This window comes from Colletotrichum tamarilloi (genome assembly GCF_030869305.1).
Source record: "Colletotrichum tamarilloi strain Tom-12 chromosome Unknown Scaffold_100.1, whole genome shotgun sequence".
In the NCBI taxonomy this organism is placed as follows: domain Eukaryota; kingdom Fungi; phylum Ascomycota; class Sordariomycetes; order Glomerellales; family Glomerellaceae; genus Colletotrichum; species Colletotrichum tamarilloi.
Window position 1 is genome coordinate 20,543 of NW_026849483.1, and position 27,060 is coordinate 47,602.

Below are 27,060 nucleotides of genomic sequence, written 5' to 3' on the forward strand. Positions count from 1 at the left end.
CACATTCGTAGACCATTATGACGAAGGCAAGTATTATACATTACAGAATATCAGATTGCTCCAAGCTATCTAGTAAAGACTACTACAACGTCTATCAAATTCCTCTATATCCGCATCAAACGTATGTCCATCTCACTGCCGCTGTTAAACAAATATGACGCGTCCGACGTTATGCGTCATCCGTTGCCTCCTCAGTTCCCAAGAGTTGTACTTAACAACGCTGGCCTGACTCCTGCAAAAACCACCACCCAAACCTATCGTCATGTTCCATGAGGCAATGTCCCCTGTGCTATCATTAGTCCTCTTGGTCATTCAAGGGATCGTCCCACTATCTCCCCAATGTATGATGGGGAGGCTGTGGGGCTCTGTTTACTTTCTGAAGCTTCCGGTGAAAAGCTTTCGGTCTAATTAGCAGAGGGAATGAGCTTCACCTGCAGCTCAGAAGCACTCAGGCTAGGTGAGTGGCCCGGCTGCATCTCCACTTTGCAACGGAGGTCATCGAATTCCATGCTACAGGGCAGCCCTGACGTGAGGAGCATGAACAGTCCTTCCCGAACATTCCTCGATACCTTACACACCACGATGGCAACATCTGTTTCCAAAGATGAAGGGGTTGGGAACTTCTGCACAAAGCCTTTATTGAGCTCGTTCTTCGGTGTAGACAGACACTGCTGACCGTGTGGACATTCGAAGGCCGGAATGACCAACCATTCGAGGTTTGGGAGGTTTCCATCTTCAAACACTCTCACAGAGTGGACCATCCAACCCGCTAAAGTTGTTGAGCCACTCTGAGTGATCGTGTTGTCCGTCTCTTTGAAGTGAGTGGTCCGCGGGAACATACAGCCAGCGTGTCTTTGGTGGCAGCCTTTCGATGATTGACCACGGAGCGAGTGTTTCAGGTAAACTTGAGCAGTTCGAGGTTCCGGCAACGTCCCGTCGTCACCGCTGCAATCCAATCCTCGCGGTCGTCTGATAGAATGGGAAAACGTCGACAAATCCGTCACACGGATGTCATCGCTCTCTAGTTGCCGCAAGTGCAGGTTCCTGACGCTGGACCAATCCATGGCGGACCACTCTTGATGGTTGCCTACGAAGAAATCAAGATGGACTGTCTCGCGCCGCGGTGCTGATTCCAGCAGACGTCTTGCGTCGCTGCTGCCGGAGTACGGGTCATCTTCACCCGTAGCATCAAACGTTCCAAGTGTGTTCTTGCCGAGCCGAATGTCCGTAAGCGCATCGTAGCGTGCTGGAAATCCGACGCCGGTGGTGAGACATCTTAAGAATCCTTTGATATGGATGGGTAGCTCCAAGGTCTTGATGTTGCGCACCTGTAAAAGGACCATCATCGCCAAGGCACGAGTTCGCTGAATGTCCGGCTGCAGCCAATCGTCTGTTACTTACAGTCCAAATCGATCCGCGGCGGCTTGCAGGAACGTCATCTCCGACGCCGTGAGGGCCAGCCCATCCTCATTCCGTAGCCGACTGGACGCTCCTTCTACTTTGGCACCGATATAGAGAGACTGCACCGCCAACGGCTGTCCCGGGCGGCTGGAACACCACTGGAGCTAAGTGGACAGCTGCCGCTAGAAGGACCCAACGTCTCAAGAGATATGGCTTCTATCAAGACAAACAATCATGTCAACTCCATTACCTCACTTGATGAGCGCCTTGAACCTGTGGTAAAGCCTTAGTCGGATGTCTCTAATCTTTATCAATTACCGAGAGCCTAATGGTAGAACCTCCAATATGGATGGTTCTCCATCTGACCATCCTCGTCATAGTCGATCACCATATCTCGAGGTGGTTTCCCAGACTGCCGATCTCGCCTCCTATTTTCCCTGATATTCATCACCGTCACAAACGCGGCCCCAACACCAGTCCAACACGTAGCCGCAAACAACGTCCAGAACCCCTTCTTGTAGCTCGGCCCATCCATCGAAGGGAAGAGATACCCCGTCGCAATGCCCATTGTACTCCCAAAAGACTGAAACAACCCCGTCGCGATCCCCTTCTTGATATCACCGCAGCAATTACTCGTGATGTTGCCAACGCTCAACGTAACACCTGACAAAATTCCAGACAAGATCAAAAACGTCGCGCCATACCTCGCACTCGCAGCCGTATGCGGCAACACGGCAAGCAACAAATCTCCAATAGCAGCAACAACAGAACACCCCACCAACAACCCCGAACACGACTTCACCCGATCACTCGCCCACCCGACAACAAACACCATGACAAACGCAACACAATACGGCGGCGCCGTCATCAACTGCGCCTTGACATTATCATACCCAAACGTTGCCACAATAATCGGCGTAAACGTCGCAATCGTGTACGTCTGCAGCACCTGTCCCATGTAAATCGCAATGTTCAGCCACAGCCGCCAGTCCCCCGTCAGTTGCGCCGCCGTCGTGCGCCAGTGGACTTTGCCGTGCGTGCGGTTACCGTCACGCATCATCCGCCAGGTGGCGACGTCGCGCTCGCGCGGGGTGAGCCAGTGCGTGTTGTGTGGGCGGTCGGGCAGGACCCAGATGCAGGCTACGCCGAAGAGGATGGTGACGAGCCCCTCGATGACGAAGAGGGCTTGCCAGTGCTTTATGAGCGGGTTGGAGATGTTGGAGACGCCGTAGGCTACCCAGCCGCCGAAGGCGCCTGCGAGGGGGGTTGCTGAGAGGTAGACGCTTATGCGACGGCCCCATTCCTGAGATTGTTAGGTTTTGGGGACAAGAAGAAAGTATCAAGAGGTTTGCGGGAGTAACTCACAGCTCTGGGGTAGAGAACAGTCGTCAGATACGGCGCCCCGGAGATGAAGGCCGCTTCAAAGATGCCAAGGAAGAACCGGATCGCGAACATCCCGCTGGGACCGCCGGCAACAGCTTGCAGCGTCGCAAAGATGCCCCAGATGATCTATGAGCTTAGTGAGCTTTCGTCCATGTACTGATACCCCTCTTGCGCATCAAACTGACCATAGCCGTAGCAAGGTACACCGAAGGCCGGATATACCTCATCCCAATATTCGTAAACAGGTCAGAAATCGCCGTGCCGACAAAGAACATGCTCACGGCGAGAGAGAAGTCTCTGCTCGTGAACCCAAGATCTTCCTTGATCCCCATCAGCGCCGCGTTCCCCAGCGCCCCACGGTCCAGCCAGGTGAACATATAGAGAATGAGCAGGAAGGGAGGCAGTCGCATATCAATCTTTCTCCGTACGCGTCTCTCCTCCTCTGGCGTCACAGGCGGATCAAGGTTGTTCATCCGCGCTACGATGTCTTCGTCTGCGTGGACCTCGAGGGGTGCCTCTGAGTGCGATCCGCCGGTTTCTTCATCGTTGAGTGAGCCATTTTTGTGTAGGCCTTTGATGTCCGTGGATTTCGTTACTTCTGCCATCATGTTACGCGGGCGACCGTCGAAATCTTGAATACAGTGCCTACGAGGCAACCTGAAGGCCTCCTGGTGAGTAAAAGTGGTCGTAGACAGTTCTCGATTCTCTCTTCACAATAAGTCAGAGATACCTGCACAGGAACTGAGTTTCATACGTCTGTATTAGCGATGCGCGATGATTGTCGACAGTGTTGGCAATTACAAGCTTTAGTTTCATCCCAAATAAAGTCCCTGTCGTCAACCTTTTTCCGTCGAGCCGCATGCCGCGTTGAGAGTTTCTCGACCCCTCCTCGGCCTGTCCCGCGCGTACAAACACCCGAGCTGCCCAACCGTTCCCCCGCACGCGAGACCGAGAAGCGGTATACCAAAGGCGGCCACTTGCATGAGGTGAAGCTTGATTCGCACCGATAACGCATGTGAGTGAGTTGTTCAACGAGTATCGGTCGGCTACGGTGCCGATCCCTTCTCGGTTTCAATCCCCTGCGCAAAGAGTATGAGGAGAATGGGACTGGTCGGATCTAAGGAGATCCTTTCAATTTGGCCGCCAGGTTGAGCATCCACGGGAATGAATAGCTCGTCGAGCGACACAGAAGAGAACAAGCGGCCTCGAAGCATTTTGTACGACTTACAGGCTCTAAGATCTCGGCTACGAGGTTTGACATTTGTATCTTTGCCGATTACGGGAGGAAATCCGCACCGAAGTCGGATGATACCAAGTTCAGTTTTCCGTGAAATGTTTTTCTCAGAAGGCAGCACAAAGCAGTAATTCAAACCTTTTGAGGAAGAAACAGCAAGCCAAACGCAAAGTATAATTGATTTGAAGGAATGACAAAATGCTGTAGCCTGCTTCAAACTCGTGTGCCAAGAGACAGGGTTCATCGTGCGCGCCCTGCCGCAAATGACTGGGGTCTCAAAACCAACAAATCAACGATTCGATATCGTAGTCGGTGGTTTTCAAGATCTGCTCGTTCATGCCGAAGTTATCAAGCATCACGAATCACCTTCAAAGTATCGCAGCTATGTCCCTTTCTCGAGAGATGTGCTCCGGCTTGCCCGAGGAACGAGACGGAGTTGGCGATGCCGGACCACTTTGACGGGAATTATAACCCCCGATCCTCAGCGAAAGGCCAAGGCCCATTGAAATTGTAGTTTGGCTCTTCTCTCGAACTCTAGGCTCTCGAAGAGTATAAAGGGAAACGAAAGTCGTTACATTACGATGGCTGCAGCTTGGATCGAGAACCCAGGTCCTCGTGCACTTTTACACATAATCATTCAGCCAACGTACACGATGAGGTTCACGTCAACGACGTGCGGCCTCGGTGCCCTTCTCACCCTTCTCGTTCCATCTCTAGCGGACGAATCTGCGCGCATCATCACTTTCCTCACCCGAAAGGCTGAAATGACGGAGCAAGAGTTCCACGATCACTGGACGAACACGCATGGTCCCCTCGTCGTGCCATGGGCTCTCCAGTACGGCGTCAATCGGTACACTCAGGTAAGTGACGTGATATCATTATCCAATCCTTAATCAAGAGCCTTTGGAGCTCACCGAGATGGGTTCCACAGTACCACACCACCGAGGCAAATCGCACGACCCTTCAGAAAGCTCTAAGGCTGCCGGACGAATACCTCTTACAATACGACGGAGCGGCCGACTTCACCGTATCAAGCATCGAGCAGTTCTTGTCCGCTTATGCGGACCCTTACTACAAACAGGTCATTGAGCCCGACGAGAAGTCATTTTTTGCTCATAGTGGAGATGTGATGGTAGTTCGGGGCTCGCTGGGATGGACTACAGACATTGTTGAAAATGGCGGAGCTGTGGTGGATGCCGCGGGTGGTTGTAGCAAGTGGCGAGAAATTCATGGAAGTGCGAGAAGGGGGTGTTGATGATTCCGACACGCCGGTCAAATCTACCTTGTGGGCTGATTTTCTTAATGACACCGAGTCGTGAATGTTTTCTCTCTCAGCGAAAAAGCCTGGTTATCGAGGCTAGCTCTTTGGGACATCACCGAGCAATTAGGATGTCTCCTAGACTTCGTTCGCAAAGAGTATCCTGATGAGTGGACGGGTACTTCACATAGAGCTGAGAGCCGGCCCGGTGTTGGTACTTCTACACAGCCAATAGTTTGGTCTTCAAGTGGTTCGTTGGGTAATTCGTTGCCTCGCATTGGTCGCTTGAGAATCGTACCTACATGCCATACCCTAGCTCAGCACCGGGCCGGCCACATGCGCTTGCGGCCCGTAGTATTGAACCCCAGATTTACGCCAAATACGCGGGGCAAAGGTTCGAGAGTCACCTAACGATCAAGAAACAACATTTCGTGGATAAAATCTTAGTTGAATTTTATTGTTTAGATCTCTGCTTCAACTCACCGCGCTCCTTTACCAGGGCTGAAATCTGGTTGCCCAAGTCCGAGTTCAACGCCTTGAATCCCTCGACAACACCTTGGCGATCACCCTCGCCCAACTCCTGGCTCATCTTGAATTTGCCCTGCAGCCTGTCGATGGTGATCTCAATGCCAATGATAGCCATTTTAGACAGATCAATGTACCGTTGCGGGGCATCCGAGATTTGCCACGGCCCAGGACGGCCGTCTTGACCAGTGTATCCCATGATTGACTGCTCTCCCAACTGTGAGAGATCGTGGAGCTGCTTATTCAGGAAACTCGACGTCTCCTCGGCCTTGGACTCATAAAAGATCTTGGCGCGACCGTACGCCTGCACCGCAGCGTAGTTCCAGGTCGGTACGACTTTGGCCGTCGTTGGCTTGGTTTCGACGTAGAATTTCGGCGTGACATAGGAGTGGGCGGGCGTGGTGAAGAGGACCAGCACCTCCTGATCGAGAACGTTTCCGGTCCCAGTCCGGTTTTCTGCCGCTAGTGACTCGACCATCGCCTTGCACTGAGGATTTGCGCGCGCCACATGACCTCTCAGGACGCCGAGCTCGGTTTCGCTAGAGTCATCTTCGACATCTAATACCCAGGGGATGTGGCTAGACTGGATGAAAGGGTGATCGGCCGACGGTATAGCTGTTGTAAGGACACCGAGGGGATAGTCCTTGATGAGTTGACGAAGTACTCGAATACTATTCTCCACGTGATCTTTCCGAAGCTGCATGGTGTCGAAGACAAGAAGATGGATACAGTAAATTGGCTAAATGGCGTTGTTGTTTGTTGATATCAATGGGTTGAAATTGATAGTGCTTGAGTTGATCTGATGACAGCGGTTTATGTCGGTTCACCGGCTTTATAGGGCCGGGCGCTTCCGTGTATTTCCTCTAGTTCCTGCCGAAACGTAATAGGACATGTGTTTGAAAGGGCGTGCATGTGGTCCACTAATTATGGTTTCTAACGTCAATCGCGGAAGTTTTCGCCTCCGCAAGTACTCGCAATGGCAATATCACAACCACATCTGGAAAGTCTGTTCATTAACGCCAGAGGCCGGAAGGGCTCGATCTTCGACGATCGCATTGACTTATATTCTGATGACTTCAGCCACCTATCTCCGTACTCGTGCGTAACAAAGACCGTTCCGCAGTCTCAAGCTTGGCCGTCACTGTCGAGAGTCAGTCAGCCCCGGTGACTCAACCCCCAACATGGCATCTCCGCGGGAGATAGGTTAGATAGCTTCGGTGCGGGTGACTCTTATCTGAATCCGCATGAAAGGTGCACAAGCAAGCAAGGTCTGCATGAGCAACTGCTTTTACACGTATACGTACACTCTGACGCATTTCGAGGGATGTTGTTTGTCAGAACTAGCCAATTACAAGAGACTGATTACATCCAGGTGCAGGACTCCCGGCCCCGCGATGTGGATACGAGGGGCGGGGCTTGGCACCGGCTCCAAAGCCGCTTGTCTGCCGGAATAGAAGCGAGGGAACTGGTGGATACCGGGATCCGGCAACCGGTGGTCGGAGCATTCATGGTTTCATACTTACCTTACGTGAAAAGTTTCGCCGCATCTCAACATAACCCTACAGAGGCCTTTGAGCTTTGAGGAATGGAAAGATGCGGCACTCTTTTCCACTGACAAACAAGAATTTCCAGCTTTGTACATCTGACAACATTATCTCCCCGGAAAAAAGCATTACCTTAGCCGATGATTTCATTTTTTAAAAGCTGGCTATCGATGAGCGCGCTCTAGCGTTATCTCAATACTACCAAAATTTCGAGCAGCTCAAATCTCCCACCAGGGCCATCTGAGCCATCCAACATCAACCCACGCGTGAAATCTTGAAGCCTCCTGGGATTCGCGTCTGGAACTTCCCTTCAGGATCATACTTGGCTGCAACCTCGCGGATGAAGTCCACATTAGCAGAGCCATACGTCTTGATCGGATCTTGGCTTGGGTCAGCGTAGTTCAGGTAACGCCAATTGACGTTTCCATCGACAGAAATAGCATAGTCTGCGATTTGGGCAGACGCTGAGGCCATACGTGCTCGAGCAACAGCTTCCTGAGCTTCGGTATTGATGGTAACGAGACCAAGCCAGAGAATTGCATTCTCCTTCTCCCCATCAAGACCGAGGACATTACCACCATTCTCGGTACCAATGGCTGCGAAGTAGGCAGGCAGTGGTTGGAAGACCATCTGGGTGGTGAACTGATCTGCCCCAACAGCAACCTTCATAGCGTCGACGAAGTCCTGGTGAGCCTCGACAGCCTTCTTCAGGATTGCTTCTTCGTTCTTGAACGTTAACGTAAACCACACAGATCTATACCGTAAGGTCAATCCAGGTATTACTTTCAAAGTGCAAGGGGCAACGAGATGCTACGAACCTAGAGCCGGCAGGAGTCTGGGAGTTCAATGCCAAATCAGCCATGCTCCGATGAGTCATGGTGCTGCTGATGGCGGGAATCTGATTGATCTTCGCGAACGATGTGGTGTTCGAATTACCCTGGGTGTTGATGCGAGAAGCAGCAATGAGTATATCGTCGCCCAAAGCAGTGTTGTGGGTGTAGACAACAACCAGTGCGTCGTCAGCCAAACTCCGATCGTGGTTGGTGAAGTCGACGACAGCACTGACGACGGCATCGGAGTTATCCTTGGTCATCATGTGGATACCCGTGTAGAGATCTTTTGCCGGTAGTGCCTCGAGATCGAATCTTGTTACGATTCCAAAGTTGCTACTGCCACCCTTGAGAGCTTTGAAGAGGTCAGGGTTGGTTTCCTTGTTGGCATTGAGGACGCTGCCATCGGCAAGCACGACCTCGTAGTTTCGCACAGAGTCTGCTCCAAAACCCATGCGGCCGGTGTAATAAGAGTTGCCGCCTCCCAGAAGAAAGCCACCGACACCCACGCCTCCATCGCGGCCACCGGTCACAGTAACATTGCTCTTGAGAAGCTTGGCATACACATCCTTCCAGTGGTCTCCGGGACCAACAGAGGCAAGATTAGTCTCCGGGTCGTAAGAGGTCTGGTTAAGGTAGACCAAGTCGATTGTCACACCGTTAGCAATGTTGTTAGTGCCTGCCCAGTGGTTGTGGCCTCCTCCACAGACCGCAATGTGCCAGTCTCCAGCACCTGATCCAGCCTCCAACAGTGTAGTCAGAGTCTTGGATACTTCGGTGGTATCCCGTGGCTGGACAAGACACCACGGCCGTAGACGAGCACTGACAGACCAGTATGTCGAGATCCGCGCCTCGTAGCCTGCTTCGGTTGCGAGAAGCAGACGATCTGCCAAGCCTGCGGCGATGAGAGCATCACACTGTCATGGCGATATATTAGCGGCCGCAAATGATCGCATTCCGTTTCTGCAAGGGAATAGCATACAGGTGGAATACCGGTGCGTGATGTCTCCGCGGACCAAATCGTTACTGAATCGGGAATCCTGTCGTTTGCCGCAAAGCAAATGCCGGGAAGGAACAACGTCGAAGCTGCCAAGAGCCCCGCGCACATGCCGGCGTAAGTCATGGGCATGGTGAGATTAGTAGTTGCTAGTTGCTCCACGATGCTTGTGATACTGCAAGATCTTAGTGATCTTGGGCGGACATGGATATGTTGTGAAGCCCAAGGTGTAAGAACTCGAGGCGTTGAAGGTCAACTATCGCTGGCGATTGCTCGTTTTTAAAATAGCTACAAACAGTGTTATGCTGTAATTATGTGCTGCCAAGGACGGCGAGCATTTTCAGTGTTGGGTTAATGATCCGATATCACTATGCGGAGTGATGGAGTTGCAGGACAAGGTATGATCGGGTTACGGCGGTCAGCATTAAGCGATGGCCGTCTGACAGTGACACGAGAGCAATACCCGATCACATATACTGTCGCTGGACCAAGCAAACAGCGCGCAGATGTTGGATTTTGTGAGAATGCACGACCGAGCCGTTCATCTTTGGGATTCGTTCTTGACACTTCGTCTCTCTTACGCGCTCGGAAGGCCCGATTCTGAAGAACACATAACAAACGAGCAAAGGTGGTCCTTAGAATGAGTCCAGTGCAGCGAATTGAAGAAAATTCTCTGTGAATCCTTCAGCAGGCGAAGCCTGCATATGCATATAGCGGCCAGGTACGGAATCCACTACCCGACAGTTCTTGACTCGCTGTTGGTCTGCTGGTTTCTCAGACATTGGATGTTGGTTATCATTTTACGTGATATTGTTCATTTGCATCTAGGCCAAAGTCTACTCCCATACCAGCCATGTCAGGTCACAGAAACTTGAGGCCTTGGGTCTGGCGTCACCTGAAAGATCTGTGAAATATTAGAAAGCGTGTTGTTGCGTCTTTAGAGTAGGTACAATAAGCTTGAAGCCGGTGGGATTGCATCTCATCGGCCCCTGCAACAATGTTGCAATAAGGCCCTTGCTGACCTAAAACGGGCTAAACGTCCGGGGAAGACAGTTCATGTGTCTTGAATCCCAGGTGAAAGTTTGGGGCACAGCGCCCGAAGATGGAGACCTTGCCCCAAGTCACACCAAGGTAGTACGTGGCCCTCTGCGTGCAGGGCATACCACTAGCACTGGAGAAATCCAAACATCCAGGCAAGTCGTGATGTGCTTGCAAGAGCGAGACGCAATAGATTTCGTTCTTGATCTTCCAAATCTTTGAGCTTTGCAAAGCCTCGGCTGTCAAATTGTAAGAATAGTTGTTCATTATTCAACAACCTAGTTGAATGCCGAGTTACTGCGAAGTTTTGGATCCAAGGGGATTTTTGGCTGCTTCTACATGCATCTGCCGAACTGAACAATATATCTAGCCGGTTATACTACTAGATGATTATGGTATAAGTTTCGATACTGTAAAAAAGAAAGAAGGTGATATGCGTAGTAAAAGCCAAGAGAATTTGTGTATTCTTGATCAAGTTGAAGACATCAATTTTCTACTCAGATTAGTTGTTTCCCCAAAGCGGTCACTACATTTTGGATCGTGCCTAATGTTTCAATCATTTATGTTTCTATTCTTATGGTTTAGTGTTCTCTCGTGTCTCCAAGCGCATTTAGGATTCAATTGGTGCAAGACATAAGTTGTAAACGATAAGTCGTGTGTAGCGAAGAAGAGTACGCCATCATGAATTTTGAGTCTTCTTAGACTTAATGACTTTCAAGTCCTCGATCATTCTCCTGTAAACTTTGACCGGAGTTCAATATTGTATGTCTCCAGCATGGATGTATCACAGCCACTCAATTCAAAGGAGTATCCAACTTCCGAACGAAGGGCTGTCCACATGCTACGGGATTGAGGGATAAGGCCCAGGCCATGGCGACGAGACAATAATCAGTCGGTAAGAGAAGTGTCATATATCATCGCTCCCTATGAAGAAGCGTTATCTTTATAACCACGGTACACTATTGCTAGGTGCGGTGGTTGTGCCAACGGTAGGGCAAGCTTATCGAAACTTGTTGTGAACCAACGGTCATGACACGACGTACCCTAATAATCGCCGTACCACCGATGCCGCCGATGACCGAGAAGTCGGCAATAAACATGAAGCGCACGTACGCGGGCAGTAACGCGACAATGATTCCGACTGCTGGTCATATTTTAGGATTGGAGTGCTAGTTACACTACTAAGCAGGTACTCATGATGTGGTGGATGACCACCGAAATTTGAAAGTGGCGAGGATGACTCAAAATGTTAGGCCCGTTTGGACAACTTGTCATAGACCCTAGCTCCGCGCCCAACGTCTGTCTAGGCACCCAATAACGTCTGAGTATAACCTCACCCGACTCCAACCGCAAAACAAACAATATTTCATGCTGTCTCTGAAATATTATCGACACTCTTGCTTGGTCTTTACATCTTCTTCTCCTTTCTTTCCAATTCAACAGGTACCTAGTTGCACAGCCTGACCTCCCGCAATGAGTTTCTTGGACATCTTACCTGCCGAAATTTTGTTACACATCCAGAGGCTTCTCCCAGTTGAATCCCAGGCGATACTTCCGCTCCTCAATCATATGATACGAAACAAAGTCGGACATCGGCCCATGACTCTGGACAAGGAGGCTCAACATCGACTTTTACAACTACTCGAATGTGACGGCGTGTATGCGAAACCTCTTTTTGTCGCATGCAAAGACTGTGGAACCTTCCACTCGCCCTCATCATCCGTCCCGCCGAAGCCAGGACACCATTGTGATGTCCTTGAGTCTCACTCGTCCAACCCACGACCGTGCGCTGTTCCCAGAGTTTCACTTCCCGAGGATCACCTCTACATCGGTGCCAAGATGTGGTCAAACTTTTTGCCGTGGAAACTGCGATTTAACATGGTTGCAGGGCTTCTGAGATCCCAGCGCCTGCGGCCGTCAGGGTCCGTTGCGAAAACATTGCCTGTATCCAAGGAGTTCTATAGAATTCCGAACTTCTGGATACAACGGCGGACCGAATGCCGAATCATCAATGGTTCTCTGTACCTCAAGACACGGGACATCGTTCAGTTGCAAAGAGGTACGCGCCATACCAAACCTAGGGGAAAGTTCCTGGGAAAGGACGACAGGTTCTGGTACCTCAGCGGGTGTTGCCCTCATAATCACCGAACTTGGACAGCCGGTGACCTAAAAGAGGTTTTGAATACCGGCAGCTGTCATGATGTTTCTCTTGGGTCCACCACAAATACGACAGAGCAAGGCAGTATTTGGGAATATGGGCAGAAGCCTCCAAGAGTTGTTGCCGAAAACAACGGGAAGATATTCAGCTGTGAGCGTTGCTGGATGGACTACTCCTTCGAATTCTGGACCAATCCATCATCCAAAGCTCGCATGGTAATATTGACGAGCTGGAGGAATTTTGGGAAAGGGACGACGGATAACGATCCGAGATGGCGATCACATTTGCAGCGCTCCTGGGGCCGTCCTACTAGAAGTAGACTCTGCCCCAGGCCGGCAAAAGGTGTCTATGAGGCGTATGAGAAATCGTAGGGGATGTGGACAACATCCACAATGCTGGAAGTTATTGGAACAGAGTGCACCAAGCAGTGTTCGGGACAGGCTTTGCCAGATTGATGAAGTATGAACACTAGGTACTGTTGAATGAATCAAAGCGCAAGTTCTGCCCCAATCGTTGTGACAAGAATTGTCTTCTCCCACGTTTTCTTCAACACGTTACACCGCAAATAGCCCTGAACTATCTCAGCAATATCACACACCTGTGTATTTTACAAGATTTTGTACTTTAGCCCAATTGTATTGCGGCTGCTTTCCTGTACACAGTATGCATGTGATCCAAGCCCCAGCAAGCGTCAGCGTAATTCTTACCTCCGTGGCATCACCGCCCCCTCCGCATCCCGTCCACCTCGGTACCAACGAGATAGATCTCCGGCCGGTTCAACTCCCAGCGCCGATGGCCGCACAATCCCAGACTGCTTAGCTACCAATGGCGCGGTGCCTTTTTCCGAGGTCGCTGGCTAGGCCAAGGAATTTCCCACCAATAGGCCTGTGCCGAGCCCTGCACTACAACATTTCCCAGGGTCTCCCCCGCACATCCCCCAAGATCCCAAGACTCACCCCCCAACGCTTCCCCACGCGATCTTCCACCATCTTGAATGCCAGACCGCTTCGCGGTTAATACTTTATGAAGTGCGTTCGAAGGCCGGGGGTTTTTGTTCGACTCTTTTCCGATGCGCGCGCGGGGTTCCTCATCCCCTAGATAATCTTTATTTCCGAGTTCGACTACGATTCAAGTTGCCGTGCCTGGTCATTTTAGGCCTGCAGTGTCCAATGAGTCTATTTGACTTTTCCGTGTCCAGGGGGAGTGTTCCGTCACTCCGTCCGATGTGATACTCGCCCGAACTTTGAAGAGAAGACCAGAGAAGTGGGAATATCTTCGTTGTCCCCACTTGGACTACGTCCTCCCGGGAGCAAGTTTGCTGATCGCTTATAAGCCTTAAAGATGGTGCAGCCTGCCCTCCAGCTCCTGTCTTCGGAGCATCTCACATGAAGGTGAGATCGGACTAGTATCGTTGCATCGCATCCATCCTCTGGCTTTTCCCCTTCCTCTTCATCATGCGTTTCTTGCGATCACTGGCCCTGCTCGCAGCCGTAGCCGGCGTGGTCTCTTCCTACGGGATCGAACTGCCGGCGGGTGTACCCAGATCTCTGGAAGAGTTCCGTGACAAGCATCCTTACACGCCCCCATCCCAAGGGTGTGGACGCAAGACCTTCACGATCCGTGCTTCCCGGAACGCCACGGACGATGTGTCTGAGGAGCTCAAGAAGGGTCTTTTAGAGGCCAACAATGGTGGGACCTTGTATTTACCCAAAAACCAGACGTTTGTGATCGCAAAAGCCCTCGACTTGACTTTTCTCAATGACATTCATGTTCGGCTGGAGGGCGAGATCAAGGTGAGATCTAGCACCGCAAAGGTTGTCGAAGATGATCTGACACAGTGGTCTAGTTCACCGATGATGTGAAATACTGGCAAGTACGTTATACGAAAAAAGCCACCCGCAGAAACAGAAGAGACGCGGCGTTGCTGACACTTAACTTCAGACAAATGCGTTCACGCATCCCTTCCAAGTAAGTCCCAGGTCCGATCTCATGCAGCCATGAACCCCTGCTGATGCGACGTGACAGAAATCGATCATGTTCTGTAAGAAAGCCCGGTAATGTGCATACTTAGAGGCTCTGCTCATAGTCTTATGTAGGGAAATGGGGTGGCAAGGACATCAAGATCTACGGTGATGGAGTCATCAACGGACAAGGGTTCGTAGACCAACAGCCGAAGCTTTCGCTCATGTCTAACACTCTGCATAGCCAACGCTGGTGGAACGAGTTTAACTCTGGCATCGGATCGTAAGTATTGACTCTTCAGACTGTCTTGAGGATATCATGCTGATCACCTTCAGGATTCTGGTATGACACACCATGGTCCGGTTCCATGAACGACAAGCAACTAACAGCCCAGAACCCCGACAACAAATACCTCCGGCCCATCCTTTTCTATGTGGAAAACACCACGAATCTGGAAGTTGAGGGCATCCACATGAAGGACTCTCCCTGCTGGACCAACTTCGTCGTCGGATGTAAGTCAGACTCACGGCAGCCGCTGTCTGCTTTCCCCAGACCGTGAGATTCGGGCTAATCACCTATGTGCCAGCGAGCAACATTGAGTACAGAGATGTCATTGCCACTGCTATCACCAACAACGGCAGCATCATCCCCAAGAACACTGACTTCTTCGACTCTTTGGATGTTCAGGACGTAAAGATTGAGCGTGTCTGGGTTAACATTGACGACGACTGCTTTTCCCCGAAGTCCAACAACACCAATCTTTACGTGAACACCATGTACTGCAACGGTATGCGGTATAACCCCTGGTTATATATCAACAGCAGGCTAACAGCATTACAGGTACCCACGGCCAGGTATATACTTGCACGGCCTTCCTCATGCTGTAATCTTGCTAACTTGACTCAGTCAATCGGTTCCTTGGGACAATACGCAGGGGAAATGTCATACGTCAAGGACGTTCACATTGAGAACGTTTGGATGCTGAACGGAGATGTGAGTCTGATCCAACGATTCTGATTTTACCTTCTTCTAACGAGGCATAAGTACTCTGGTGCCCGCATCAAGACCTGGGCCGGCCCTAACGTGGGATACGGTTTCGTCGATAACATCACCTACAAGTGAGTATTTCTCCGTCTCGACATTCTTGGCCACGCATCTCTGACAATGATTGAAGGAACTTCTGGGTTGCTCGGATGGACTACGGAGTCATTCTTGACTCATGCTACTTCAACGTGGGTTTCCAACGATCGTGGTATGGGAAAGACCTTTGGTCCAGCTGACTGACTTCCGGCAGATCAACGAGACTACCTGCGAGCAATACCCGTCCGGCATGAATGTCTCCAACGTTCTCTTCGAGAATTTCACTGGCTACACCAGCGGCATCTACGGCAACGCAGTCGCGAAGCTGACGTGCTCCACAAACCCCGACGCCGTATGCCACAACATCAAGTTCAAGAACTTCAACGTCACGTCGCCTTGTGGTGGGGAACCTGTTATCATCTGCGATGGCGTAGATGGAGGTATCGACACTCCCTGTGTGAGCATCGACAGTGACGAGGCAAAGGCCGCTCTGGCGGCAAGGTGCCAGACTCCTCTAGCTCCGATTAACGAGAAGCCGTGGTAGATGATACATTGGGTGAGGGTGGCTTAAACTGGTAGGACGATTCTGGGACCCTTATCTGCGAGATAGCCTCATAGGCAGAGATGCGGTGCTCAAACGAAGAATTAAGCATCAAGATGTACATCAAATAATTACATGAATGAAATGTCCATAAACCGAACTCCTTGCTGAATGCATGCCCGTGCAAGTTGAAGACCTTACTGGCCATTGCTGCGAATTCGCAACTACTCAAGACTCAAGAACTACAACAGTGTTGACAGGGAACGTGATGCTCATGTTCTGGACAGGCAGGATGTCGGTTCCGGCAGTGGCATTCCAGGTGAGCCCATCTTCCTGGCGCTTGTAAATGTGCTCGACGCCAAGGTACATGCGCTCACGGTCCGCGCCGGCCGTCCAAATCGTAAAGACTTGCGAATCCCCGCCGAGGGGGCTGTTGTCCGGGTTCAGGCAGGGGACCCAGCCCTGCTGAATGTAGATGGGGCTGCAGACAACGTTGAAGCCAGGTGCGCCGGCGCTGTAGCCCGCTGGAGCACTGACGTTGAAGCGGGCACTGCAGCCACCTGGTGAGCAGCCCCAAATGTAGTTTTGTGCGGCCCAGGTGATATTTCCTGGGGTCGTGGGATAAGTGGCGCTGCCGTCGGCCTGTCGACGCTCGGCGGTCGCGGCGTTATTTGAGATGCCGGTCCATCGGAGGGGAAGGGTTGCGGCAGAGGCACCGGCGATGAGAGCCGAGAAGGCGGTGATGAATTTTCTGACATACATCTTGGGGTTCTTGAAAGTTTGATGAGATGCGGGTCAGAAGATGATACTTTGTTTCTTTCTTTGTGATGAGAGATCTGGCTCGAAGTCGTTATGGGAAGGTTTGTCTTTTTGATGGGACACCCAAACTTGTGGAATGTGTGACAGGATTTGGAGATGTTTGCGGGAAGATGATGGTATTTCTAGCTACGTTATGGTGAATCGTTTGCGCGGTGAGAGACTGATTCAGACCCTGCAAAGAGGTGGGGACTCGTGTCTCAATAAATATAAGAAAGCTTCTCCCTAGGAACGTTGGAAAGCTATCAAACATCGTGACATTGGCACGCCACGAGAGGCGCGGGCATGGAAGATCACCACTCAGCGGTGCAGATCCCGTAAGAAGCATTTAAGCGGTCAGTGTGTGCCTGTGTGGCCCCCCAACTTCCCCGTGCGCAAAACCTCGTATCGGTAGTAGAAGGAATGGAGGTCTCACATGTGATGTCACTCTCAGCGTTGCTCTTCCCCGTGTCCGTCGACGCTAGTTGCCCGACGACAGCTGAGGAATGGGACCGATGGCTGTTCAGGGCCCGGTTCCGACTGGTTGATCCGTGTTCGGGGTGGCCCAATTGATGATGATATTTTGAATCCCACAAAATCCCGTTTAACGAAAGACACGCATGGCGCGTGGACTGGACATGGAACCTACGTGGACAAAGCTGGAACACGAAAGTCGCAGCAGACCAAGAAGTAACAGGAAGCAACGTCACATCTCAAAGCTATTTAGAATAGAGCTTAATCAGAGAGACAAATACCAGGAACAACGATTGCTATGGCAGTTTGTCATCGGCAAAGCGGCAACGGTCCAGGCAGACGTGGGGAGGACGGCTAACAGTCGTGTCTATTTTGGACGCAAGTTTCAAGGCTGACAAACCATGGCGCCGGCATCAACCGGTGCCAATCGATCTTCGTTACCACATGTATCCCTATGCGCTTGTCTTCATTGTGCTTCGAACAGGCCGTATGCGCTTTCGCTGACGTGCATAAGCAATCTCGATCCAACGTAGATGTGGGGGTTGTCGATCAACGTAGATGCGATAGGCGCTGGAGTTGAGCAAATAGGCAATACTCAAGAGTCTATCATCACTGATTCGATTATTCTTAGGAGGGAAAAGCCAGCAGTGAACTTATATCTAGACTTGAATCCATCGATGTACACTTGGTTCGCTTGGTCTTAGCAATGGGCATGTCAAAAACTTGCAATAAATACCTTGAGTAGATACTTGTCCTACAGGCAAGGTATGCGTATATGCTTATGCTGACGATCTCTTGACAAATGCCTGCAGCGCTTCTACCGCTTCGGTTCTGCTTCGCTTTTCGACCAAACTCTGTATGACATTATCCTGCTCTGATTCTGGCGCCATACCCTCATTCCTTGGCGGGTTTTTGTCCAAGTTCGTAGGGAACGGATATCCCTCTGCCACGGCCGCGATGAAAGACTTGACCCTGGCACTCAGCCCTTCGTTTTCGTATAGCTTGAGCAAGTGATCCCAGCTCTTTTCCACTAGTGGTATGGCATCCACGGACTCCATCGGCTTTCCAAAGGGGCTGCTGATCTGCAACAAATTCGCCATTCTGTACACATCGCTCGACTCGTTCTTGCCAGCCGCGTGGAAGAGCGCCGGGTTGAAGAAGAGCCCATCTCCCACCTCGAGCGGCAAAGCGACGTAATTGTTCAAAAAGTAGTCGTTAAACTCGGGGCGACGATACGAGACGTAGCCGGCTTCAAACGTCTGGCTGAACGGCAGCAGCCGCGTGGGACCGCTTTCCAGAGGCACCTCGGAGTGGGCGACGGCGCCTTGCAGCGTCAAGAGCTGGCTGGCGATCTGCATCGCCCGTGGGATCTGCGCGGCTGCTTTTGCCGTCTGGAAGCCAACATGGTAGTCGCGGTGGCAGACCTGCGGCGAGGCACCGGGCTTGGTGTTGTTGACCTGCGCTGTGATTCTGTAGCCATGTCCGAGCCACGCGCTCGAGATGAGGCCGAGGTATGGATTCGAATAGTAGTCTACAAAGGACGCCGGGTCCTTGAGGCCGTGTTTGCTGAACGAGTTCCAGATGCGGTCGTTTTTGCCAGCGCTGGCAAAATGGTCACCTTTTGCGGTTCCTGATTTCTTCTCGTCCTCGATGATTGATGCGAAAGCCGCGTTTGCTGACTGAATCAGCGCTTTGTCACGGAAAAGGCCCTTTGTGACAAAGACGCCTGGGCCAGAGATCAGTACGCGGTACCATTCGTCTTGCAGCTCTGTGCGTTCTGGGTCGCTCAAGGTTGAATATTCAGGGAGGTCGTAGATCGGTATGTTCTTTTCGATGGATGCGGCGAGCGGGTAATCCTCTGGAGAGGCTCGTTGGGAGCAGGTGGTTGCAAATCGTTCCACTGCTGTCGTTTCCGATTTTGAGAAGAGGCGAGGGGAGCCCATACTGGGAGAGTGACTGCCGTTCGCTAGTCCGTTCTTGATAGCCATCTTGGAGTACTTATTTGAGGCGTTAGTGGAGAGATAATGGAACCTTATAGAGTAAGGTATGTTGTAACATTACCTCATGTTCTGCCGCTCGTGAAGGGAGAAGCGCGGGGTATTTAAGCTGAAAGGACCGTGTAGTAGGCTGGCGCTCTCCACATTCGGTAGAGGATCGAGACTTAGTTCTGACGTTGGAAGTCCGAGGTAAAGATGATCCAACCACAGCCTATGCGGAAACGCGGGTTTCTAGTCCTCTCCATCACTTCGATTCGCACACTGGCAGGAGTCCGAATAGGGCATTGTCTGACGAGGTCAAGCTGGGAATCGGGCACTCCTTTACCGGTCAGAATTGCCCGATTGAGCTCCGGATGGGTCCGCCGAGAACCGACCCCATACGGAGATGCTCGCCGTCACAGAATCTCTCCCCTTCCAGCTGATCGCCTGGGGAAACATCTTGACTTATGAGTTGATATTCGGCGACGAACGTAGAAATCGGACTTTGTTGCATGATAATTGTCTCCGGGTGTACCTGACTTCTGGGGCCAAGGTAGGTGGGGACTTCGGAAACCAGTTTCCGAACGTCCTATGAGATCTTAGTGCGGCTCAGATTCTAGATCCTCTCCGGACTATAATTCCGACTAAGCTTTCATCATGTCATTACTCATCATAATCCAGTAGTGACGCCTTGAGAAGTGATCATAAGGATGAAGCACTTGATTTGGGGAAACCTGGTGCCGCCCGATCCCTCGTCGAATCTAAACTCACTTGGGTGTCGCTACATTTCTGACTAAGGAGATTGACTTTAATCAACAGCACGATATCTCCTCGGACCAGATTTTGAGTTATCAGATTTCATCGCTAAGTTTGTCTGGAATCATTTCGGCACGGTACCGAGAATTCAAGGCTGCTCTACGTTGTGGCTTCACTACTAGCAAAGATCTAAGGATGAAGAAAGGCCTTTCATTGGACTGGATGCAACTTCTTCTTCGAGTAAGGCGTTCTTTTTCAGTAATTTGCTCATTAGTCTTTCTATCAGAGTACGTGCTCGAGCTCCCTTAACGCCTCAAACGTGCCAGTGGCGTTTGGGTCCCTTTGAGCACGTGCAATACGCGTACTGGGAGGCTTGATAATGGGACTCTTGACCTATGGTAGTCGGGCTTTGAGATTAAGGTAATTATTCCATCATGCCGTCTCGAGAAGGTTCTGGGTCATAGAGCAAAGGCTTGTCACGAACGCCTTGCCGCGATGAGAGCAAGCAATTCATCATATAGCAACCCCAGATTCAATCTCAGTTCACAAGGTGCCAATCGGAGGAGAAGCTGAACCATAACGGCTCTATGTTAACTATTTTCTAGCAATACTTGCGCTGGGGAGCCGTCTCAGAAACCGAGATCCCCGTCATGTCGAAAATTTGAAGAGGAGTGACTCGGGGAGTCCCGCGGGTCGGCTCTTTCGGACACGCCAGTACTTCATGTCTAGAGGCAAGACACCGGCCTTCTTTCGTATACTTTGAATAAGATTAAGGTTTAGCACGGGCCAGCTGTCGTTACTCTATTGCTACGATTCATTAGAATGAGGATGGACGACTCGGTATGCCGGATTGTGCGAGCTGACTTAGTACTGCCTCAATAGCGCTTTGCCTAGGTGAGTAGCGTTACTACATGTTTCGGTCATCGACTTAGATACACGAAGTGTAATCCTAAAGTCGTAGATCCTTGATTCATGTCCAAGTGGCCAGTAGTCTGTGGTTGCGAATGTGTGCTTGAGATGCTCTTGATCCATGCTTCGGATACCTACGCAGAGCCCATGTTCGCAACGAAACTTTAATGAGAATTGTCTTTTGCTCCCAGGTACGATTGATAATCTTCACTACAAGCACCCAAGCATTGGAGTACATCTAACAGTCTTCGTCTATCCCAATGAAAAGCTCATCGAATAGTATCACGACCGTCCGGTGTGTTGTTGACCACATTTGGAGTGAACTTTAGCGCACATTCATTCGGTACAACATAGTCACTTTAGCGTCCAGCAAGTCCCCTGTACATCTAGACCTGGCGCCTACGCGCCCCGCGGTCAGCGCTACCGGCCGGTACGAACACGGCCGAAGCTACTTACAAAGCCACATGGGCCAGGTAGCTAGCACACTTGGGTACATGCTGTAAAAGAACGTCCTTCTGCTAGTGGGCCTCGGTGCGGCCAAGAAGTGTCCACCGCCCCGTCATCTCTCGAATTTACCCCAGCCGAACTTCATCAACCTCCACACCTTCAATACAGATTCCGGAACACATATTCCAGAGGAGCAAGGCAGTATGCCCCAATCATCGAAGTCTGACGCCAAGAGGAGGCATGTCACTACGGCATGCATTTCCTGTCGGGAAAGCAAGATCAAGGTATGCGCTGCCTTCTCCAGCCTTGTTCTTAAGTTTCCATCCTCCAGCTTCGATATCACGACGATGGCTTCAGGCTAGAACCTGTGGCATCCTAGTAACAAATTGTCAATAGTGTGACGGTGCAACTCCTTCATGCTCCAACTGCAGGACTAAGCACCGAGAGTGCCGTTACCAAGCCGGAGAGGACAAGCGCAAGTTAGATTCTCTTTGCAGTCTCTTGATTTCGAGCGTTTTGGTCAAGGCTTACAAACGCTAGACTATCACTGCGCGTCGCAGTCGAATTGCTGTCGAGTAGAGTCGACCACCTTTGCCAGTTTATCAATCAGAATGGGCTACAACTCCCGCCTATGCCTTCAGAAGAGGCCAAAAGTCTGACACGGATACTAAACACTCTAGGCCTTTCGACGACCCAATTGGCTATAGAACGCGACAAAACACCACCGATTGACCCAACTTCGTCTATAGAGCCGCAAACATCAGCAGTCTGCGTCCCATCTAACAATACCATACTACCTCCAGATCAACTTCCCCTAGGCTTTTCACTACCTTTCGACCCGTCTTCCTTCAACTTAGGCAATGACGCGACCGTCGGGCTCGCACCACCGGTTCAAGACGGTTTGCTGAACTTAACAACGAGAGCGATTGCAGACTGGGAATGGAGCCCTTCTGAAAATGCCGATAACATCATCACAAATGGTGGTGGCATCGCCAGCGTCCAGACCCCCAGCCATCCTCTGTTGAGCACGTACTCCGGAGAGGCTGCTTTGAGCGACAATGAAGAGGACGATGCCGGCTCAGGCACAACGGAAGAGGACCTAGTCAACCAGTTATCTGATAGACTAGGGTCTCTCCAAATTGGTCCCAATGGTCATATCTCCTATTTCGGACCAACATCTAACTTTAGCTTGATGGAACTACCTGTGGGAGCCGATACTTTGGCTGTGGATCGAACCGTGCGCAACGATGGCCAAGAACACCTCGACAACATGGGCTACGGCAAACAGGTACCGCAAGATCTCGAAGATCATCTGATCAACCTTTACTTCACATGGCAGGACCCCTTTCAGCATGTAGTCGACAGGACTCTCTACGACGAAGCGAAGCATAGTTGGCACGAGCGAGAGGAAGACACACCATATTATTCCGAGGCACTTAGAAATGCAATGTTAGTTCAAATATTGCTTCAACCTCTCAACTCTTTTGTTGCTTGATAATGCTAATTCTTTTGCAGGTGTTCGTTAGGGGCTGCCTTCGAAACACGATATCACCCGAGCTTTATAACCTTCCCAAAGTCTCTTCCGGATTTCTTCGCCGCAAGAGCCAAGACTCTTTTAGAGATCGAACTAGACTCGCCTTCCGTCTCTACGGTACAAGCAATGATTGTTCTTAGTAGCCATGAGATAGGCGCGAATAGGGACTCTCGCGGTTGGTTGTATAGTGGTATAGTCACCCCAGCTTATCACATGTGACATGTGTGAACTATGAGACAAGAGGAACTAACAGCTCTCGATCTAGCAATGGCGATTCGGCTCGCGTTTGATTTGGCATTACACAAGGATATGACACCGTACGTAAACAAGGGTGTTCTTAAACCCGCTGAAGCAGAGCTTCGTCGCGCTGTATTCTGGAGCGCATACACAATGGATCAGTAAGCTTCTGGCGCCGCTACCAACATTGTCGGGGCTGTGGTCTGACTCTACAAATTTTCAAGGACGCTCGGATTTTACAGAGGTCGGCCTTTTCGTATCAGCATGGATGATATCACAGTTGGGAAACCAACAGAAGACTCAACAGATGGACGGATCGAGCAATGGCTTCCTTACGTTTCGCGCCTTAGCAGCGGCAACGCCCCAGTACCCATCCAGGATTACACTGAGGTCATCAGTCTATACCGCATAGAGTTGTGCGAAATCATGGCGCCTCTTGGTCACACACTGTGAGTAAATCGCCCGAATGACAATGTTTCTGTCTGATTTAGTGGAACTAAATGCTCTTCTGGTAGATACGGCAACTCTCGGATTCCGCGGGACATATTACAGGCCAACAACGAGAAGATTGTTTCAATATTATTTGCTTGGAAGCAGAACCTGCCACGTACGATACAAGTCGATCTAGAAGACTCAGAGGGACCATTCCTTCCTCATGTTCTTCTGTTACAGTGAGTTTAAATCCACATTGTTGATTCCTGTCGTCATGCGGCTCTCGCTCACCTTTTCGTGCCCAGTATGCAATACTATCAAAACGTGATACATGCCCATAGGCCGTGGATGTCGTCGAGCTACATTCAACCACAACCACCTCAAGGTCCCGGCTACATGCATGCGCAACAAATGTGCATCGAGTCAGCAGCCGCAGTGGCAAAGCTGATCCTGATTTACGAACGCCAATACTCCCTCAAGCGAGTTCATATCCAAGGCGTGGCCATCATCTTCTCTGCAGCCATCATACTCATCTTCGCATCTATATCCCGCCGCAGACGGAAGAGGACCGCGGAGACGGCGACACACTTGAGCGTATGCTTCCGGGCTTTGGAGGAGCTTTCAGGCACTTGGGAGTGCGCCAAGCGGTCTCGGGATTTTCTTCTCATGCTGCAACGTAAGTGGGAGTTGCGCTCTCGCCGGCTGAGTCAATGTCCATCACGTAACGCCATGCTACCGTCCGGCCTCGGCACCCTACGGCAGAGCGAGCAGGCGTCTCGGAAACGAGCGCGTACCGACAGTCCGGCCGGGTCGAAGAGCATAGGCAGTTTTCAGAGCATATCTCCTGTTCATCAAGGGGAGCAGCGAGAATACCACGAGGGCATTGATATGGACATGAGATTGGATCTTGACTGGGTGTTTGCCGCGGGAACACAGCCCATGCCAGGCAATTGGGACCAATTGCTGAATACGGATACGCTCTATTTCAATCCAAACAGAACAGGGTAACGTGTGGCATCCCCCGTAGTCGAGGATCACATAACGAATTTAGCTTGTCATCCTGGCGTGAGCTGAGTTGGGTCTTTGCGTGATACATGGGTGCTGGATTCGATGTCTCGCGCGACGCTGCTGGCCAAGCCACTCCTGCATGAAGTGGATATAATTGGACGCAAGGTCGTGACAGGGGCGCTTACGCCCAACACCCAGCTGGACAGGCAGAATTCCAGAGCCTCGCCAACCTCACGTCTGCACCTCAACACACTAACAGTCACTCATGCAAGATCACAATGTCGTTTTCAGATGATCGGCTCTGTCGCAACTGCACCAAGCTAAATCTTCAGGCAGTCTTCGACCCGGCTCGTTTTGACGGTCTTCCGGCCATTGGCTCGGCTCAGAGTTACAAGACCAGCTGGACCAAATACATCCAGCATGTTGGAGACTGGAGACCACTCACCCGAGAGGATAGGGTCAGTCAATACCCCCCAGGCATAATCCCAAGTTGCCCGTTCTGTGATTTGGTCTTCTCCATCGGCTTCAACCTCAACCGCTATCCGATGGCCGAGAAGGAGAAGATCATGTTAGCGATCCCCGCCAATCTGCTCTACAATTTTGCTGAGAAGGCGAAGCTTGGAGATGGCGGGGAACGTCCAGACTTCAACTCCGTACTCCTTCTCGTCATGAATCCCTCACACTACAAGACAGCATCCGCTCAGTACTTTGGCAATACCAGTGCTGGTGGCGGCTTGACAGCGTGGATCCGTTTCGCCCATCGAGAGGCGCCAGGAAGTCTGGTCTCTCTTGCATCCACTGCTATCTTGGAGCCCACTCGACCTCTTCTGGACCTTCCGATGCAAGCTAGAGTCTTGCGCGAGGAGAGAATCGACTACGGCCTCGTTCGATCGTGGATACACCTATGCGAGAATCATCACGATGCATGTCGTACCAGCCCAGACTGGCAGACTCTCCCTCACTTCAAGCTCATAGACTGCGAGACCCGTCAAATCATCAACACAGACCCAGCCACTAGGTATCGCTACGTAGCGTTGAGCTACGTTTGGGGAGTCGCGCCTCTAGACAGGTACACATACCCCTGTCTGCCGGACGACCTTCCGCCGGTCATTCAAGACGCCATGAGGGCCACCATCAAGCTCGGCTTCCGCTACATCTGGATTGATAGATATTGCATCTGGCAAGACGACGCAACTCACAAGATGAGTCAGGTGGAGAGGATGGACCAGATCTACGGCGACGCAGAACTCAGCATCATCGCCATCGGCGCCAAAGACCCGAGCTACGGGCTGCCGGGCTTGTCTCTCGGCCGAACGCAACATGTTCCAATCACCAAAACAATCGGCGAGCAAGGAATCGTCACAAATTTCAGCCACCAGTGGCAACTAGACCAGATCTCCCGATCAAAGTGGTCCACGCGGGGGTGGACGTTCCAAGAGACGTGTCTGTCGAGGAGAAGACTCTACTTTTCCAACTATGAGGTCTCATTTGAGTGTCACGATATGATGTGCTTTGAACACCTCACGCGTCCTCTTGCTTTGCAGGGGAATCTGGAGCACCACGAGAGGCCCGAGTGGACTCTCCTCAACACCCCAGACGGTGTCTGGGCTATACTTCAAAAGTACTGCGATCGCCAGCTGACATACTCAAGCGACAGACTCGCTGCAGTATCTGGAGTGTTGAAGAAATGGTCACGAGTCAATCCAGGATGCTTTTCGTACTGGGGCATCCCGATAGTCGCCTCCGGCTGGCTGGTAGTAGACGCCACTGCTTCGAGACGCGCCTTTCTCGCTGGACTCCAATGGGAGATTCGGCCTGAAGGAAAGAACTATGCTAGGTTGGCAGGTTTTCCCAGCTGGTCGTGGGTATCCCAGAATGGGAAGACGTTGTTTGGTCACTACGGCTACTTCCATCTGAGGCCTCCCAAGTTAGTGGAACTTACAGAAAACTTTGACTCAGAGGTTTGGGTGGAAACGCCTCAAGGCAACATGGTTGAATGGGCCGACTTCTTTGAGACTGGTGGTCTTGATTCGTCAATCATGCAATGTACCAGGTATCTTCACATCGAATGCTGGTCATTTCAGACCGGGCCCCTCTGCTATCGGAAGATCAAACGGCGTTCAGGCACCTCGCACGACGACATGTTCTATCTCCCAACAACACGCAAACCCTCTGATGGAAAAGGAGAGTTTGTTATCAAGTTCACCCCAGACTTCGGATACGAAGATACCTTCCTCGACCGAAAACTTACGGCAATATGCTTCTCGCCTCTGGAGCACGCAACGTGCGCTATAGTTCTTGAGTCTGTCCCTGGCCTCACGGTGAGAATAGGGTTACTAGCATTTACGAGGATCGAAGATTTGGGTTCACACGAATCGCAAAGTGCTGAGAATCTGCCTTTTTCTAGCCTTCCATTCGTTCCGCAGAGGCGTCGTTTCCGGTTGGGATAAGTGTAGGGTAGGAAGACTCTTTCTTCTCAAATCTGTACCCTCGTCACTAGTAGCTTTCGACAGTTTATAGCTTCGAAGGAGACCTCTGTTT

The 27,060-nt window shown here is 51.2% G+C and overlaps 10 protein-coding genes across 10 annotated transcripts; 5 read left to right on the top strand and 5 right to left on the bottom strand.

Moving 5' to 3' along the window:
• Window positions 1-404: 404 nt before the first annotated feature.
• CTAM01_13607 (major facilitator superfamily transporter) lies at window positions 405-3,392 on the bottom strand (the record flags this gene model as incomplete). The annotated part of the gene is made up of 5 exons (XM_060529609.1): window positions 405-1,275; window positions 1,402-1,565; window positions 2,204-2,704; window positions 2,767-2,910; window positions 2,970-3,392. 5 exons carry the CDS (start codon window positions 3,390-3,392, stop codon window positions 405-407), a joined length of 2,103 nt encoding a protein of 700 aa, XP_060375786.1.
• Window positions 3,393-4,671: 1,279 nt separating this feature from the next.
• On the top strand, window positions 4,672-5,273 carry CTAM01_13608 (uncharacterized protein; the record flags this gene model as incomplete). Its single annotated transcript, XM_060529610.1, has 2 exons — window positions 4,672-4,878; window positions 4,950-5,273. The coding sequence occupies 2 exons, from the start codon at window positions 4,672-4,674 to the stop codon at window positions 5,271-5,273; spliced, it is 531 nt and encodes a 176-aa protein (XP_060375787.1).
• A 457-nt stretch (window positions 5,274-5,730) lies between these two features.
• CTAM01_13609 (uncharacterized protein) lies at window positions 5,731-6,504 on the bottom strand (the record flags this gene model as incomplete). The annotated part of the gene is made up of 1 exon (XM_060529611.1): window positions 5,731-6,504. The coding sequence occupies one exon, from the start codon at window positions 6,502-6,504 to the stop codon at window positions 5,731-5,733; it is 774 nt and encodes a 257-aa protein (XP_060375788.1).
• A 1,096-nt stretch (window positions 6,505-7,600) lies between these two features.
• CTAM01_13610 (FAD binding domain-containing protein) lies at window positions 7,601-9,304 on the bottom strand (the record flags this gene model as incomplete). The annotated part of the gene is made up of 3 exons (XM_060529612.1): window positions 7,601-8,099; window positions 8,164-9,092; window positions 9,158-9,304. The coding sequence occupies 3 exons, from the start codon at window positions 9,302-9,304 to the stop codon at window positions 7,601-7,603; spliced, it is 1,575 nt and encodes a 524-aa protein (XP_060375789.1).
• Window positions 9,305-11,683: 2,379 nt separating this feature from the next.
• CTAM01_13611 (uncharacterized protein) lies at window positions 11,684-12,739 on the top strand (the record flags this gene model as incomplete). The annotated part of the gene is made up of 1 exon (XM_060529613.1): window positions 11,684-12,739. One exon carries the CDS (start codon window positions 11,684-11,686, stop codon window positions 12,737-12,739), a length of 1,056 nt encoding a protein of 351 aa, XP_060375790.1.
• Window positions 12,740-13,822: 1,083 nt separating this feature from the next.
• CTAM01_13612 (glycosyl hydrolase family 28) lies at window positions 13,823-15,954 on the top strand (the record flags this gene model as incomplete). The annotated part of the gene is made up of 14 exons (XM_060529614.1): window positions 13,823-14,161; window positions 14,215-14,241; window positions 14,310-14,336; window positions 14,394-14,409; window positions 14,465-14,522; window positions 14,574-14,612; window positions 14,666-14,672; window positions 14,725-14,842; window positions 14,917-15,117; window positions 15,171-15,184; window positions 15,237-15,323; window positions 15,375-15,448; window positions 15,505-15,562; window positions 15,625-15,954. The coding sequence occupies 14 exons, from the start codon at window positions 13,823-13,825 to the stop codon at window positions 15,952-15,954; spliced, it is 1,395 nt and encodes a 464-aa protein (XP_060375791.1).
• Window positions 15,955-16,179: 225 nt separating this feature from the next.
• Window positions 16,180-16,713, bottom strand: CTAM01_13613 (uncharacterized protein; the record flags this gene model as incomplete). Its single annotated transcript, XM_060529615.1, has 1 exon — window positions 16,180-16,713. One exon carries the CDS (start codon window positions 16,711-16,713, stop codon window positions 16,180-16,182), a length of 534 nt encoding a protein of 177 aa, XP_060375792.1.
• Window positions 16,714-17,999: 1,286 nt separating this feature from the next.
• CTAM01_13614 (uncharacterized protein) lies at window positions 18,000-19,208 on the bottom strand (the record flags this gene model as incomplete). The annotated part of the gene is made up of 1 exon (XM_060529616.1): window positions 18,000-19,208. One exon carries the CDS (start codon window positions 19,206-19,208, stop codon window positions 18,000-18,002), a length of 1,209 nt encoding a protein of 402 aa, XP_060375793.1.
• Window positions 19,209-19,412: 204 nt separating this feature from the next.
• On the top strand, window positions 19,413-19,667 carry CTAM01_13615 (uncharacterized protein; the record flags this gene model as incomplete). Its single annotated transcript, XM_060529617.1, has 1 exon — window positions 19,413-19,667. The coding sequence occupies one exon, from the start codon at window positions 19,413-19,415 to the stop codon at window positions 19,665-19,667; it is 255 nt and encodes an 84-aa protein (XP_060375794.1).
• Window positions 19,668-21,939: 2,272 nt separating this feature from the next.
• CTAM01_13616 (uncharacterized protein) lies at window positions 21,940-26,980 on the top strand (the record flags this gene model as incomplete). Its single annotated transcript, XM_060529618.1, has 8 exons — window positions 21,940-22,757; window positions 22,824-23,017; window positions 23,108-23,240; window positions 23,304-23,528; window positions 23,595-23,750; window positions 23,853-24,515; window positions 24,779-26,840; window positions 26,927-26,980. The coding sequence occupies 8 exons, from the start codon at window positions 21,940-21,942 to the stop codon at window positions 26,978-26,980; spliced, it is 4,305 nt and encodes a 1,434-aa protein (XP_060375795.1).
• Between the last annotated feature and the right edge of the window lie 80 nt (window positions 26,981-27,060).